Consider the following 12,920-nt stretch of genomic DNA (forward strand, 5'->3'; position numbering starts at 1 on the left):
GCACCACATAAAAATAAACAAAATAAAGGTATTTGTACATCTACAACTAAAAAAAAAATTTTTTTTTTTTAAAAGAACCCTTTCATTTTCTGTCTGCATGCAGGGGTAGCAGAGAATGAACTGACTTGAGAGCCTACATATTTATTAGGACTCATTCTCTTCCCCCACCCATTTCCCATCAAACTCCTACCCCCCCACTCCGTCTATACTATGCCAGCTCCAAATGGCAGGTTTTTAGTGGACTCAGGGTGCGGTTTGTGGTGCGGTTAAAGGTGTCCACTTCAGGCACAAACTTCTCAGCAGGCACAGTAAGCTTGCGTCTCGTGTCCAGGCACTTGGTGTCCAGCAACATGGAGTTAGCCTTGCAAGCAATGTCAGCCTGCAGCCGGGCCAGGTGCTTGTTCAGGGCATCCAGAGCATCCCTGGGGAGGAAGTATCAACAACCCACCACTCCTACATGAGGCTGGGAGGCCAGGACCGCACCCACCAGCTTACAGTCCAGGGGAACCAGCAGGTATCAAGAGGCCCCCACCCATGGGCACTCTCAGTCTCTCCCCATACCTCTTGCCCACTTCCCAAACTTACTGTGTTTGTGCCAGCTTCTGCTTCAAGGAATGGATGGTTGCCTCTAACTGGTGAATCTCATCAGTGAGGCCATACTGTGCCTGGAGGCAGAGGTGCATCATGTGAGTTCCAGGTTAGCCATGCTGTCCTTCAGCCTATGACCTAAGGGCTGCCCTAGGCCAGCACCCTTGCTCCACAGGAATATATGCTGGGGGTGATCCTGAGGAAACCTCAGCAAGGGGGCCTATGCCCTCGAACCTGGTCCCTACAGAGTTCCACATTGGGCCTGTAGGTTCTGGACTCCAGCCGGGTGTGGACCAACTTCAGGTTTAGAATCTTTCTGCGCAGATCCTCCTCCAGGCGCCGGATGTCCTCTTGCAGCTCAGCAATCTCCTCCAAAGTCTGTGGGGGACAGAGTGACTGGTCTTCACCAGTGGAACTCATGCTGGAGCACCCAGTCCAGGGTTTCCTGGCAGGGAGTCTGGCTCCTTGCCCCATAGTAGGAGGCCAGGCCCCGGGGAAGACTCACGTTCTTTTCTTGCCACTTAAGTTCGCTGTACACTTTCTCTATCTCCTGCAGCCGTTTCCGAAAGGCAAATTCTGTTGCAACCCTTTGGGCTTCAAGTTCATTGTTGGTCTGCAGGACAGGAAGTATACCATGCAAGGGTAGGGCACAGAAGCTCAAGTTCTTGCTGCTTAAGTGAGGGGAGGGGTGCCATGTGGTCAACAGGCAACAGAAAGTACAGGCCGAGGGCACACTGATTCCATCTGTTGGCTGTGGAGCAGCAGCGTGTGGGGGGGCTTACTCACCTCTGCAATAGTTAGGGCGATGGCTTCCCTCAGCTCCGTGGCTGATTTCATCTCAGCCTCTGCTCGGTTCTTGTTGAACTGACTGAAGTCATCCCATTGCTGGAGGGTGGTGGAGCTGCAGGTGACAGGAAATAATAATGTTGCAGTGTGCAGCCTATGAAGGGGGGGGTGAGCACTGATAGAAACACACTTCTTACCCCTTGGGGACACGTGCAGGATTAATCTTTAGAGAGATGTTTGGGGCCTTTATGTTGAGAGAGAGACAGCCTCTGTCGATCTCCAGCGTCTCCATTTTGCCCCGATGGTCAAGGTTGAGCTGCTGTTGGACTTCCTGCAGGAGGCTGGACACAGAGCAGACTCCATCAGGAGCCTCCCCTGAGGCCCCACATTCAGCTCTCATTGTACCTCGACACTGAAGGATGGGGAGGCTGAGATGACTGTGCATGGCAGAAGACGGGCTGCTGCTGCAGCTGCGACTAAAGACCAGCACAGTTGGATGAGCCTCCCACAGACAGAACAGTGACACCCAAGTGTGTGCACACACCCACGGGGTGCATTGTATGTGGCTGCACTCACGAAGCCTCACGCATACACATGATAAGGTGTGGGAGGCCATCACGCTGAATGACTAGCATTTTCCTTCCCTAGTCACTTTTTAGTGGCCTGGACACTGCCCTGATCCTCGAAGTAGCAGAATGTATCTTCATGCATAGGCGTGCCTTTCTGCAGCCCCATGGATCGAGCTACGCTCACCTGTTCCTTTGTGATACTACCTCTTCGCCTTGTTTGGGATAGGATGTTCTTTGGCAACACCCTTTGCGTGTCCCCCTCTCTTGCTCTGCCTTTGGGTGTGACCTTCCTAGATGTCAGTCAATCTGCCGACAGCAGAGATCATGAAGCTAGACTCAGTCCCCTGAAACCTGACCCCTTGACTCATTTGAATGGCTTCTCTTCAATAAAAGGGTCAGCACGTGCTGGCTCTTTCTTTCTGTGGACCCTTAAGGTCAAAGGAGCCGTCACAGGACCCCCCAAAGAAAAAGGTATCTCTGACTCTTGTGTGGTTATTTCGTGCAGCCCAGTTCCCCTGGAGTGACCCTGAGTGTTTTTGTTGCCAGGAACACGACAATAAGGTACTTAGGGTGCTGGGAAGTGGGCTTCAGCTCCCCTGCTTCTGCATGAATTAGAGTGACTGTCTAGAGCAGGTTCTTGACAAGTATTCTGAGACTGTATCCAGGCAGTGGGGAAAGTGCCACAACCAACTAGTTGACAAGTACAGGAGGGACAAGGGGATGAATTCCCAGTTACTTATGAATCCCCAAACCTGTGCTCTACATTCATAGAAGCCTTCAAGTGCATGTGAACACACAGATGACAGTCTCTGCCTCACCAGAGTTGCTCGAAGGCCTGGTTGATCTTCTGTTGCAATGCCTTCTTGGTGGCCTCAATGACCTCCACCTCTTTACGCAGCTCAGTCTCCACAGGATCCCTCACAAAGTCAATGTCTCGCCGACTCTCCCGAAGGGTCAGGCATTCAATGGCCACATCCATTGGTAGGTTCTTGGCCTGCAGATTTTGCTCTGCTAATTCCTTCATCTAGAAAAGAGGGGGTTCAGGAGGTTGGAGGAGTCATGCATTGGGAGGCAGTTCTTATCCCCACTTTTAACAGAGAACTCCCATCAAGGGTTTCCAGACCCAGAAGTGGGAAGGAGGGGAGATCTTTGCAGCAGACTGTCCTGGTACCCAGCCCTGATCCCCTGCCTGTGTCAGGGTGTCAATCTCAGCATCTAAGTCAGTCAGACACTTGTCCAGCATCTCTTTCCACCGGTTGACAGTATCAATCCTCTCTGCCAGTCGAGTTCTGTTGTCATGTTCATCCCAAATAGTCTGGAAGAGAGAGAGCAAGATAAAGAAGATATCAGTGCATGCCTGTAACCCCAGAGACTTGGGGAGACTGAGGCAGGAGGATCACAAGTTTAAAGTCAGCCTGGGCAATTTAATGAGAACTTGTTTCAAAATAAAAAATGAAAAGGTCTGCAAATGTAGCTCAATGGCATAGTGGTTGGGGGCGGGGTACCCAGCTGGGGCTTCCACCTGGTTGTTCGTTTCATTGCGGAGGATCCGGGCCTCCTGACGGATCTGATGGGAAGCATCTCGCTGCCGCTCCGCATTGGTGGACAGCAAGTAGCTATTAGTTTGCCAGTCCGGCAGCTGGAAGCGCTGACTTGGCTTGACACTGAATGTGGCCATGGTGCGGGGTGGTGAGTCCCAAACCCCGGACCTGTTCCAAGACACACCACCTGTGTTGGGAAAAGCAAGGTGCAGGAGACGTCAGTGGAAGGGCTCAGTTGCCTGCTCCAAGGGCCATGCTATTTTCTTCTGAGCCCCTTTCTACAGGAAGCCTACTGGGGGATAGTCCCCGCTGAGCTCAACTTCTATTAGATAGGTTCCCTCCACCCCTCCACCCCCAGACCCTAGGCCCTGGACCTGCAATACCTGAGCAGGTAAAAGGAGAGAAAGGAGTCCCTGGTATGTGTGTGTGTGTGGGGGGGGGAAGTGCCTAAGGGGAAGAGGGCTGGCAGGAAAACAGCCCTTAATCCAGTTTCCAGCAACCCTCCCTCTGAGCTTTCTTTTATTTCTTCCGCGGCTGCGGGCCAGGAGCGGGGTGGAGTGGGGGGCGGACTAGGAGAAGGAGCCCAGTTTTCCAGGGCGCACCGAGGTTGGCACCCGTCAAGGGGTGGGGGGCCCTCCAGCCCTCTCGGCCGGGTGGCCTCGCTCGCTGCCGCTGCCCTGGGTCGGAGGAGGAGGGGCGGGTGGGAGGAGCTGGGGTCGGAGATTGGTGCCCAGCCGAACCCTGCCCTGCACAGGATCCTCTTTGGGGAAGAAGGGGGTGGCTGGGCCTCCGTGTGTGCCCCGCTGCCCGCTCTCGCCCAGTCTCTCACCTCCTTTCCCTGCTCGCCCAGAAACCCCCCTCTCCGAGCTTCTCCGTTGTTTGGCCTCCGGTTGCTAGGCAACCACCGCGCAGAGCGCCGGCGGCCCCAGCTGGGAGTAAAACGGCTGGGAATCGGGGCGCGGATGCAGGAGACTGGGGGCGCTGGACGGCGCGATTTAGGAACGGAACGTTTTAATTTTGATCAATCTTACGTATCGACAAGATGAAAAATGCAGTGCGAGAAAAAATAAACGTTGGGGGTGTGATGGCACACGCCTGGAATCCCAGCCACTCTGGAAGTTGAGGCAGGAGGATGCAAGCTAACGGTCGGCCTGAGCAATTTAGCAAGACTCTGTCTCGAAACAGATGAAATAAATAAAATGAAGTGGGCTGATGATGTTGCTTAGTGGCAGGGCACTTGACTAGCCCAGGCAGAGCCCACGGTTCAAGCCCCAGTACAGCACAACCATAACCAAAAAGGCACTGTGTTCCAGCATTTCATGTTAGAAATACGGATAAATTGCTTTGTCCTTGTGATATTTAGTACTTTCAGTAAGTTTAAACCATGCTGCAGAGTGTAAATGTGCTGCTGAAGAATTTCTGACGATTTTTGCGAATTCTTGGCAATGGCCCTAGTGAGTTTACCTGGAAGGTCTTTTTTTTTTTTTTTTTTTTTTTTTTTTTTTGCTACGGAGCGGGTGATGAAAGCTCCAAGTGACGTCAGACTCAAAACTCTTCTCTTTCTATTGCTTACAGGAAATTTACACCAGATGACATTTATCATTTGAAAGAAAGAAATATCAGCTGAGCAGAAGCCTGGTTGGGTAGCCTAGAGGTCGTCAGAATAACACACCCTTTCTTCATGTGGGAATGCTTTTAGCTCTCACTGGTGGACTTATGTATTTATTGAACCAGAGTAGGGGGTTTATTTTTTGCAAAAACTTGTGGGCAGTTTCAAGACTGTTTTGTGATTGTGTGGACTCCTATAGTATAGAAGGAGCACCATATGCCCTAGGGAAACCTTGCATAGGACATACACATTATATGAACGAACAGCATTACCCCCTCTTCATGTGCAGCAGAAATATATATTATTCTTCTGTTCAATATGTGCCTTGTCCTGGGAATGGTGCTTTTAGATAAAGCTGCCAGGTCTGTTAACGAACATCTCAGAAGAAAAGGGTATGCATGACTGACTTATGTCTTCTTGTAGCTTCCTCAGTGGGCTACCCTCACTCTTTAGATTTGCAGAACCTGAGCATCCAAACCTTTCTTCCTTTCCTTTCCTTTTCTTTCTTTCTTTCTTTCTTTCTTTCTTTCTTTCTTTCTTTCTTTCTTTCTTTCTTTCCTTCCTTCCTTCTCTCTCTCTCTCTCTCTCTCTCTCTCTCTCTCTCTCTCTCTCTCTTTCTTTCTTTGTACTGGGAATTGAACCCATTGCTTTGTGCATGCGAGACAAGCACTCGATCAACTGAGCTATATCCCTAGCTTTATATCCCTAGCTTTTATATCCCCAGATAGCTTTCTTAAGTGTTACGGAGGATCCGAGAAACATTGACTATGAAGCAAGAAATTTGAGAAGTGAAAAAGAAAAATGATGTAAACCGTTTCTTTTTTGCAGTACCGAGGAACCCAAGGATGCTCCACCTTTGAGTTACATCCCCGCAAGTCCCCTACCCTTCTTTTTTTTTTCTTTAAAAGAAATTCTATTTGTTCTTTTTTGTTATCCCTACCCTTTTGTTCTTTATCATTTGAGACAGGGTCTTGCTAAGTTGCTGAGGCTGGCTTCAAACTTGTGATCCTCCTGTCTCAGCCTCCCAAGTTGCTGGAATTACAAGTATTAGCTGCAGCCACTCCATCCTGCCTCACTATGCATTTCGATAGTTGTAGATAATATAAATGAAAAGATTACTTTTCTGCTGGCCTTGTACTTTCTGGTCTGAGGCCAAATAAATTCATGTTGGGACCTTGTGAAGGGTTGAGATTTGGGAGTTGAACTAGTTTTGAGTGGCATACTAATCAGAGAGAAATAACTGCTGCCTCAACTACACAGCCCAGATCATTTGTTTTGGAACTTGAAATGATGATTTTTTTTCTTCCCACAATTTGCCCTTCTAATCTTCAAAGCCCACCCTTTTTCCATAAGAAAGGACAGTTCCTTGGTTAAAATGAATGGAAAGTAAGTAGCTTTGCTGCACTTAAAAGTGTTATATTTTTGTGCAGATTTTCAAATTAATGTATAAAGGGCCCTAATGAGGGGCTGGGGTTGTGGCTCAGTGGTAGGGTGCTCGCCTAGCACACGTGAGGCACTGGTTTTGATCCTCAGCACCACATAAAAATAAAATAAAGGAATTGTCCACCTACAACTAAAAAATATATTTAAAAATGGGGCCCTAATGAGACAAGAGTAATAATAATTTTTTTTTGTGGTGGTGGGGATTGAATCCAGGGCCTTGTACATGTGAGGTAAGCACTCTACCAACTGAGCTATATCCCCAGCTCCAGTAATAATTTTTATTAATGATTTAGCTAACATCTATTAATATTTATGGTTTTTTTTTGAGAGAATTTTAATATTTATTTTTTAGTTTTCGGCAGATACAACATCTTTCTTTGTATGTGGTGCTGAGGATCAAACCTGGGCTGCACACATGCCAGGCGAGCGCGCTACCGCTTGAGCCACATCCCCAGCCCTATATGTTTTTTTTTCTTTGTACGTGGTGCTGAGGATCGAACCTGGGCTGCACACATGCCAGGCAAGCGCGCTACCACTTGAGCCACATCCCCAGCCCTTTTTTTTTTTTTTAAACTATTCAAAGGGATACCACAGATGGCAAACTTTTATAATCTATTTTTTTATAAAAGCACAAATAAATTAGAAAAAAATTATAAAGATGGTTATATAATCTTAATTCTACATTTATATAAAATACAGGTAAAACTGGGCACATGATACATGCATGTACTCCCAGCTCCTCAGGAAGCTGAGGCAAGAGGATTGCAAGTTCAAGGCCAGTTTTGGGCAACTTAGTGAAACTCTTGTTTTAAAATAAAAATTAAAAAGGTCTAGGCATGTAGGTCCCTTGTATAGTACCCCTGGGTTCCATCCTCAATACCCCACCCCATACACATACAAACAGCAAGTGAAAACAATGTGAAAGATGGTGCTTACTGAAATTCTGTCTGGTACAGCATCTGTCATCAGTTAGGGGTCTGAAGAGATTCCTTTCTCAGAAGGAAAAAGGGGATCTCAATTTGACCCTGGCAGATTTTTTCTTCTTCTGTAATACACTGAGTTACATCCCCAGTTCTTAATTTTTGAGACTGGGTCTCACTAAATTACGCAGACTAACCCCAAACATGCAATCTTTCTGCCTCAGCCTTCTGAGCCACTGGGATTACAGACGTGCACCACCATGCCTGGCATCCTGGAAGGTTCTTGACTTATACCACTAAAAGGAATTTTAGGACACATCAAAAGAGGCTCACAGCTGGGTGTGGTGACGCATGCCTATAATCCCAGCCATTAGGGAGACTGAGGCAGAAGGATACTGAGTTCAAAGTCAGCCTCAACAAAAGTGAGGCAATAAGCAACTAAGTGACACCCTGTTTCTAAATAAAATATAAAATAGGATTGAGGATGTGGCTTAGTGGTCCAGTGCCCCTGAGTTCAATTCCCATACCACCCTCCCACACACAAAAAAAGAGGTACCCAGATTTATTTAGGAAATCGAGGAGATTTATTCAGGAAAGCCAGCAATAGAGCAGGACACATACTCAAAGGGAGGAGTGCAGCATGTGATACATGATTTTGGGGTCCTGGGCTTTTTTTTTAAAGGAACTTTGTAAACTCTCAATCATGGAACAAAGGATGGATCTCAGTGTCTGGATTTTTCAGGATCTCTAGTTAAATGTTTGAAATAGATCCATATCATATGTAAGTCTTCAACACAATTTCCCTTTGCTTTATTTAGTCTAAAGAAAATATGTTTTGTAAGTAATGTATGCAGGCATTAATCATCTAGACTCAATACTTTCAAGGTTTTTTTTTTTTTTCCCCTTAAGACTTCAGGGTTGGAGGAAAACAGGCTTGGGGATTAAAGGTGAGTGTGTTCAATAGAAGTTCTAGATTTAAAATTAGAGTTTTCTGGGCTGAGGCTATAACCTGGTGGCAGGGTACCTGCCTAGCAAGTACAAGCCCTCGGTTAATCCCTAGTACTGTAAAAATGAACTATAAATTTACAGTTTCTTTTTCCCTTCCCTTTTAGGCTCCTTCCTACCTGTTATTTATTCTATCCTCCCTCAAAACTGTTCCTATATTATGTTTTTGTTTTTTGCAGCAAATATCCAAATCCTGTTTAGCAAGATATATGGTAGTAGAGTAATATTATACATTTAGCCATTTCAAGTACTTTTTAATTAGGCTATTTCTAAAATTGTTTAATAAAAAGTCTCTTAATGGGACTGAGTCTGTATCTCACTGGTGGAGCGCTTGCAGCGTAGCATGTATGGGGCACTGGGTTTGATCCTCAGCACTGCATAGAGATAAATAAAGAAAATTAAGGTATTATATCCATCTACAACTAAAAAAATAAAAAACAAAAGTAAAATGTGTTGCAGATGAAAATCAGACATCACTTTAGGGTTCATAATCCTAAACCATAGATGTCTGTTTTGTTCATAATTATAAAGAAATGTTCAACCTAAACATCATTCCTAAAGGGAAATATTTTAATAGAGAAAAGCACAAAAAAACTGCTGTTCTATAAAGTCATTGCAAAGTCCTTTACAGACCACAGAACTGTAGAAGCAACTTTTATGATGGGATTTTTCATTTGTTTATTTTGGGTTTTGCAGGGCTGGGGACTGAACCCAGGGTCTTGCACAGGATAGGCAAGCACTCTACCACTGAACTACACCGCTGGCCCTAGGATTTTTTACCCAACATTGTAAAATTGATCACGCCCTTTCCTGGCATTGCCAGATTAATTAATTTCCTAAAAGAATCGGCAACATATGCAAGTATCAGCAGCCAAGAGGAATTTGTCAAATAATCAGACAGCTGAAACAAGGAAACCATGCAAAGTACTTCAACATATATGCCTCTTGCCATCCTGTCCCCGAGCAAGTAACCAGAACACCCTTGAGTTTTACCTTTTCATTTCTTGTTTTTTTTTTTTTCTAGTTGTAGATTGACTCACTGCCTTTTGTTTTTATGTGGTGCTAGGATCGAACTCAGTGCCTCAAGACACTTGCAAGACAAGTGCTCTACCACTGAGTTACAACTCCAGCCCATTACCTCTTCATTTTTGATGCTTAAGTGTAGCGCTCTGGGCATCTTTTCCTCTTACAAGCTGTTGAGTTCTGAGGAGTGTTTAGAGTGAAATGTCTGTTTCAGTTGAGAACCTGACATTGTATCAGGCTGAGCACAGCAACATGTTCTGTCCTTACCAGCACTTTGTTTTTGTTAGTTTTGCGGGAAGATCTCACTAGGTTGTTCAGGCTGGTCTTGAACTCCTGGGCTCAAGGGATCTTTCTGTCTCAGCCTCCGGTGTAGCTGGGCCTGTAGGTGGTGCACCATGCCTAGCTTGGAAGGCACAAGTTTCTCATATCTGGCCTGGACTGCTTTGAAGGTAGCAAGCCCCAGCAGGGGGCACGTCCACACCTTGCCACTACCACGTCAAACAGAGATTCCTGGATGGCAGCTGTGAAGGAATACTGATGGATCACTGTGGAGTTGTCAGAGTTCATTTTTCAACAGAAGACACCATCTGGATTTTTATATAAGAACTTCTGGTTTTCTAAATGTTGGCAACTAATAATATTTTGAACACCAGACAAGGATTATTTGCAGACTGGAATTAGGCTGCCAACTTGAGACTTTTGATTTTAATCCAATAACTCCCAATTATAACATGAAGAGAAGGAAGCAAGGAGGGGTGGCACACACTTAATTCCAGTGACTTGGGAGGCTGAAGCAGGAAGATCACAAACTTGAGGCCAGCCTTGACAACTCTGCAAGACACTGACTCAAAGTAAAAAAAGGGGAATGTAGCTCAGTGGTAGAGCATAAAAAAATGCAGAGAATTGATCTTATTGGAATTCTACAGTCATGCAGATTGAGAGCTGGTTTCCCAAATCTTGGTGTTCTCTTGCATATAACACGATGCTGTGTATCCACTTCTGAATCTGTGAGGCTTCTCCCAGTTCCTTGGTTCCTCTTTTTCCTTTTTCCTTGTCAAGAATTTAACCTGGGCTGGGGTTGTAGCTCAGTGGCAGAGTGCTTGCCTAGCATGTGTGAGTTACTGGGTTCGATTCTCAGCACGCATAAAAAATAAACAAATAAAAGCATTCTGTCTAAACACAACTACAAAAAATTATTATTATTATTATTTAACCTTTATTATTTATTATTATTTTTTAATGTGGTGCTGAGGATCAAACCTGGTGCCTCACCTATGCTAGGCAAGTGTTCTACCACTGAGCTACAACCCCACTCCACCTACCTTTTTTTTTTTAGCCATGCTGGGGACTGAATCCTGGGCCTCAAGCATGTGCTGAGCTACATCTCCAGTCCAATGTTCTTAAATTATATTATTTTACCTCCTGACAGTTTCTTTTGTTCTCTCTCTCTCTCTCTGTGTGTGTGTGTGTGTGTGTGTGTGTGTGTGTATTAAAGACTGAACCCAGGGGCGCTCTACCACTGAGCTATATACCCATCACTTTTCATTTTTACTTTGAGACAGGGTGAGGCTGAGTTGGCGAGGCTGGCCTTGAAGTTGTGATCCTCCTGCTTCAGCCTCCCCACTTGTTGCTGGGATTATAGGTGTGTGCCATGCACCTGGCTTTTCTCGTTTCTTTTTTTGTGATGCTGGGGATCAAATGGCCTCATGCTAGGCAAGTGCTGTATCACTGAGGTATACCCTGAGTCCACTTTTGTTTTTAAAGTATTCTGCTTTATGTGCAATAAAAAGAAAAAGCTTTTCTTTTTATTGCAGTTGTTAGTGGAAGTTACACTTTAAACTCAATGTAATACTCAGAGTACTACATTGGTGTATTTATAAAGTGTAATAATTGATTTAAAACATTTTTTAAAACATTTATAAATTTTATTGGAAATCAGCATTTTGTAAACTGCAAAAAATATAAGCAAAATCTGAACATTGATAAGTTGAGTTTGAGTTGGTGAGTTTAGATTTTTTTCTTTTCATATTTTTTATTGGTGCATTATTTTTGTACATAATGATGGGACTTGTGACAAATTTGTGCATGCAAACAACAATAATAATAATTGATTTAAAAGTGTTGTTTGTGGCCTTAAATCTGGACTTTTAATCCACAGGAAAGTGGACTTTCTTGGCCCCTCTTTGGTCCTGTATGTCTCTTTTCTACCTATCTTAAGTTTTCTGCCCTACCTCATAGCAGGAGGCCAGACTGGTCTGGTTTGATGTATTCTTCCTGGGTTGCCAGCTGTGTGGTATGTTGTCTGATTGAGATCACTTGTAGGTCCCCATGGTCAGTCTCTAGATGGCAGACCAGGGTCCAAACCTTTCACCTTCTCTTGGATGTCAGTCACACCCTTCCCGGAGGCTTTTGTGGCTCCGATTGCCTGTAGTCCTTGCTGCAATGCCTGTCCCCTTGGCATTCTGCAGCCCCTAGGTGCCACAGGAAGCATGGGCAAGGTGGTTAGTTCCACTACCTGGAACTGTGTGTTGTAGGACACTTGTGTAATTGGGATATCCTCAGAGTTCTTTCCTGCCCATTGCAGAGCACTGTCCTGAACTGGAGGTCATCACAGAAGCTGCTGTGGCTGGAAGTTGCCTCCTTCTCAGCTTCCTGCTAGGTTCCTATTTCCTGTAGCTCCTGGATGTTCCTCGGGATGGTCTGGCTGGGGCCCAGTCCATGACCACAGGATCCAAGATCCCATGTTTCCTACCACCTGCATGACTTAAATTGATCCCAGTTTGGTGGGGAATTTCTTCACAACTTGAGCTCTATCCATATATCCAGCACTGTTAAATACTTTCCACGTAGTGTCTCATTTAATGCCCAACAGCTCTATTATATTATTTCATAGTGGAAGAAATGGAGATTTAGAAGCATCAAGAAACTTGCCCAGAATGTCATATAGTTAAGGTTTGAATGCAGGACTTCAGGACTCTTTTAAAGCCTAATTCTTTCCATTGTCTCACACAGGTTCCCCTTACCCAGGTCTGAACAGCTGTAATGATGACCACACAATATCAAGTTTGGAGCAAAGCTTTTCTTTTTATTGCAGTTGTTAGTGAAAGTTACACTTTAAACTCAAGCTAAGCAACATTAAAATCATTATTTTTTTTTAATGAGTCAAGGATTAAAAACAAATACAACATAGAATTCTTCCATTATGCAGAATGTCAGAAAAAAGGAGTTGTTCTGTCACGGGACATTTTAGTGACAGTTTGGCTCAGAAGGAATCACGACTATTATTTAACAAATTATTACAAGTGACTGAACTTTTTAAAAATTAGCTTCCTCAACCCTCCAAGTCTCACCCATAAGATTCTTTTGTAGTAATTTTTTTTGGAAGATAGTTTAATTGAAAGTAGAAAATTTACTACCAAATCTTAAATACTGAAAA

General features: G+C 44.9%; 1 protein-coding gene across 1 annotated transcript; it reads right to left on the reverse strand.

Moving 5' to 3' along the window:
- Positions 1-208: 208 nt before the first annotated feature.
- Positions 209-3,621, reverse strand: Tekt2 (tektin 2). The gene is made up of 9 exons (XM_076862981.2): positions 3,466-3,621; positions 3,133-3,258; positions 2,762-2,967; positions 1,572-1,715; positions 1,375-1,489; positions 1,094-1,201; positions 823-966; positions 586-665; positions 209-422 (listed from the first exon to the last, which is right to left on the reverse strand). Exons 1-9 carry the CDS (start codon positions 3,619-3,621, stop codon positions 209-211), a joined length of 1,293 nt encoding a protein of 430 aa, XP_076719096.1.
- Between the last annotated feature and the right edge of the window lie 9,299 nt (positions 3,622-12,920).

This window comes from Callospermophilus lateralis, chromosome 7 (assembly GCF_048772815.1).
Source record: "Callospermophilus lateralis isolate mCalLat2 chromosome 7, mCalLat2.hap1, whole genome shotgun sequence".
NCBI classification, from domain to species: Eukaryota; Metazoa; Chordata; class Mammalia; order Rodentia; family Sciuridae; genus Callospermophilus; species Callospermophilus lateralis.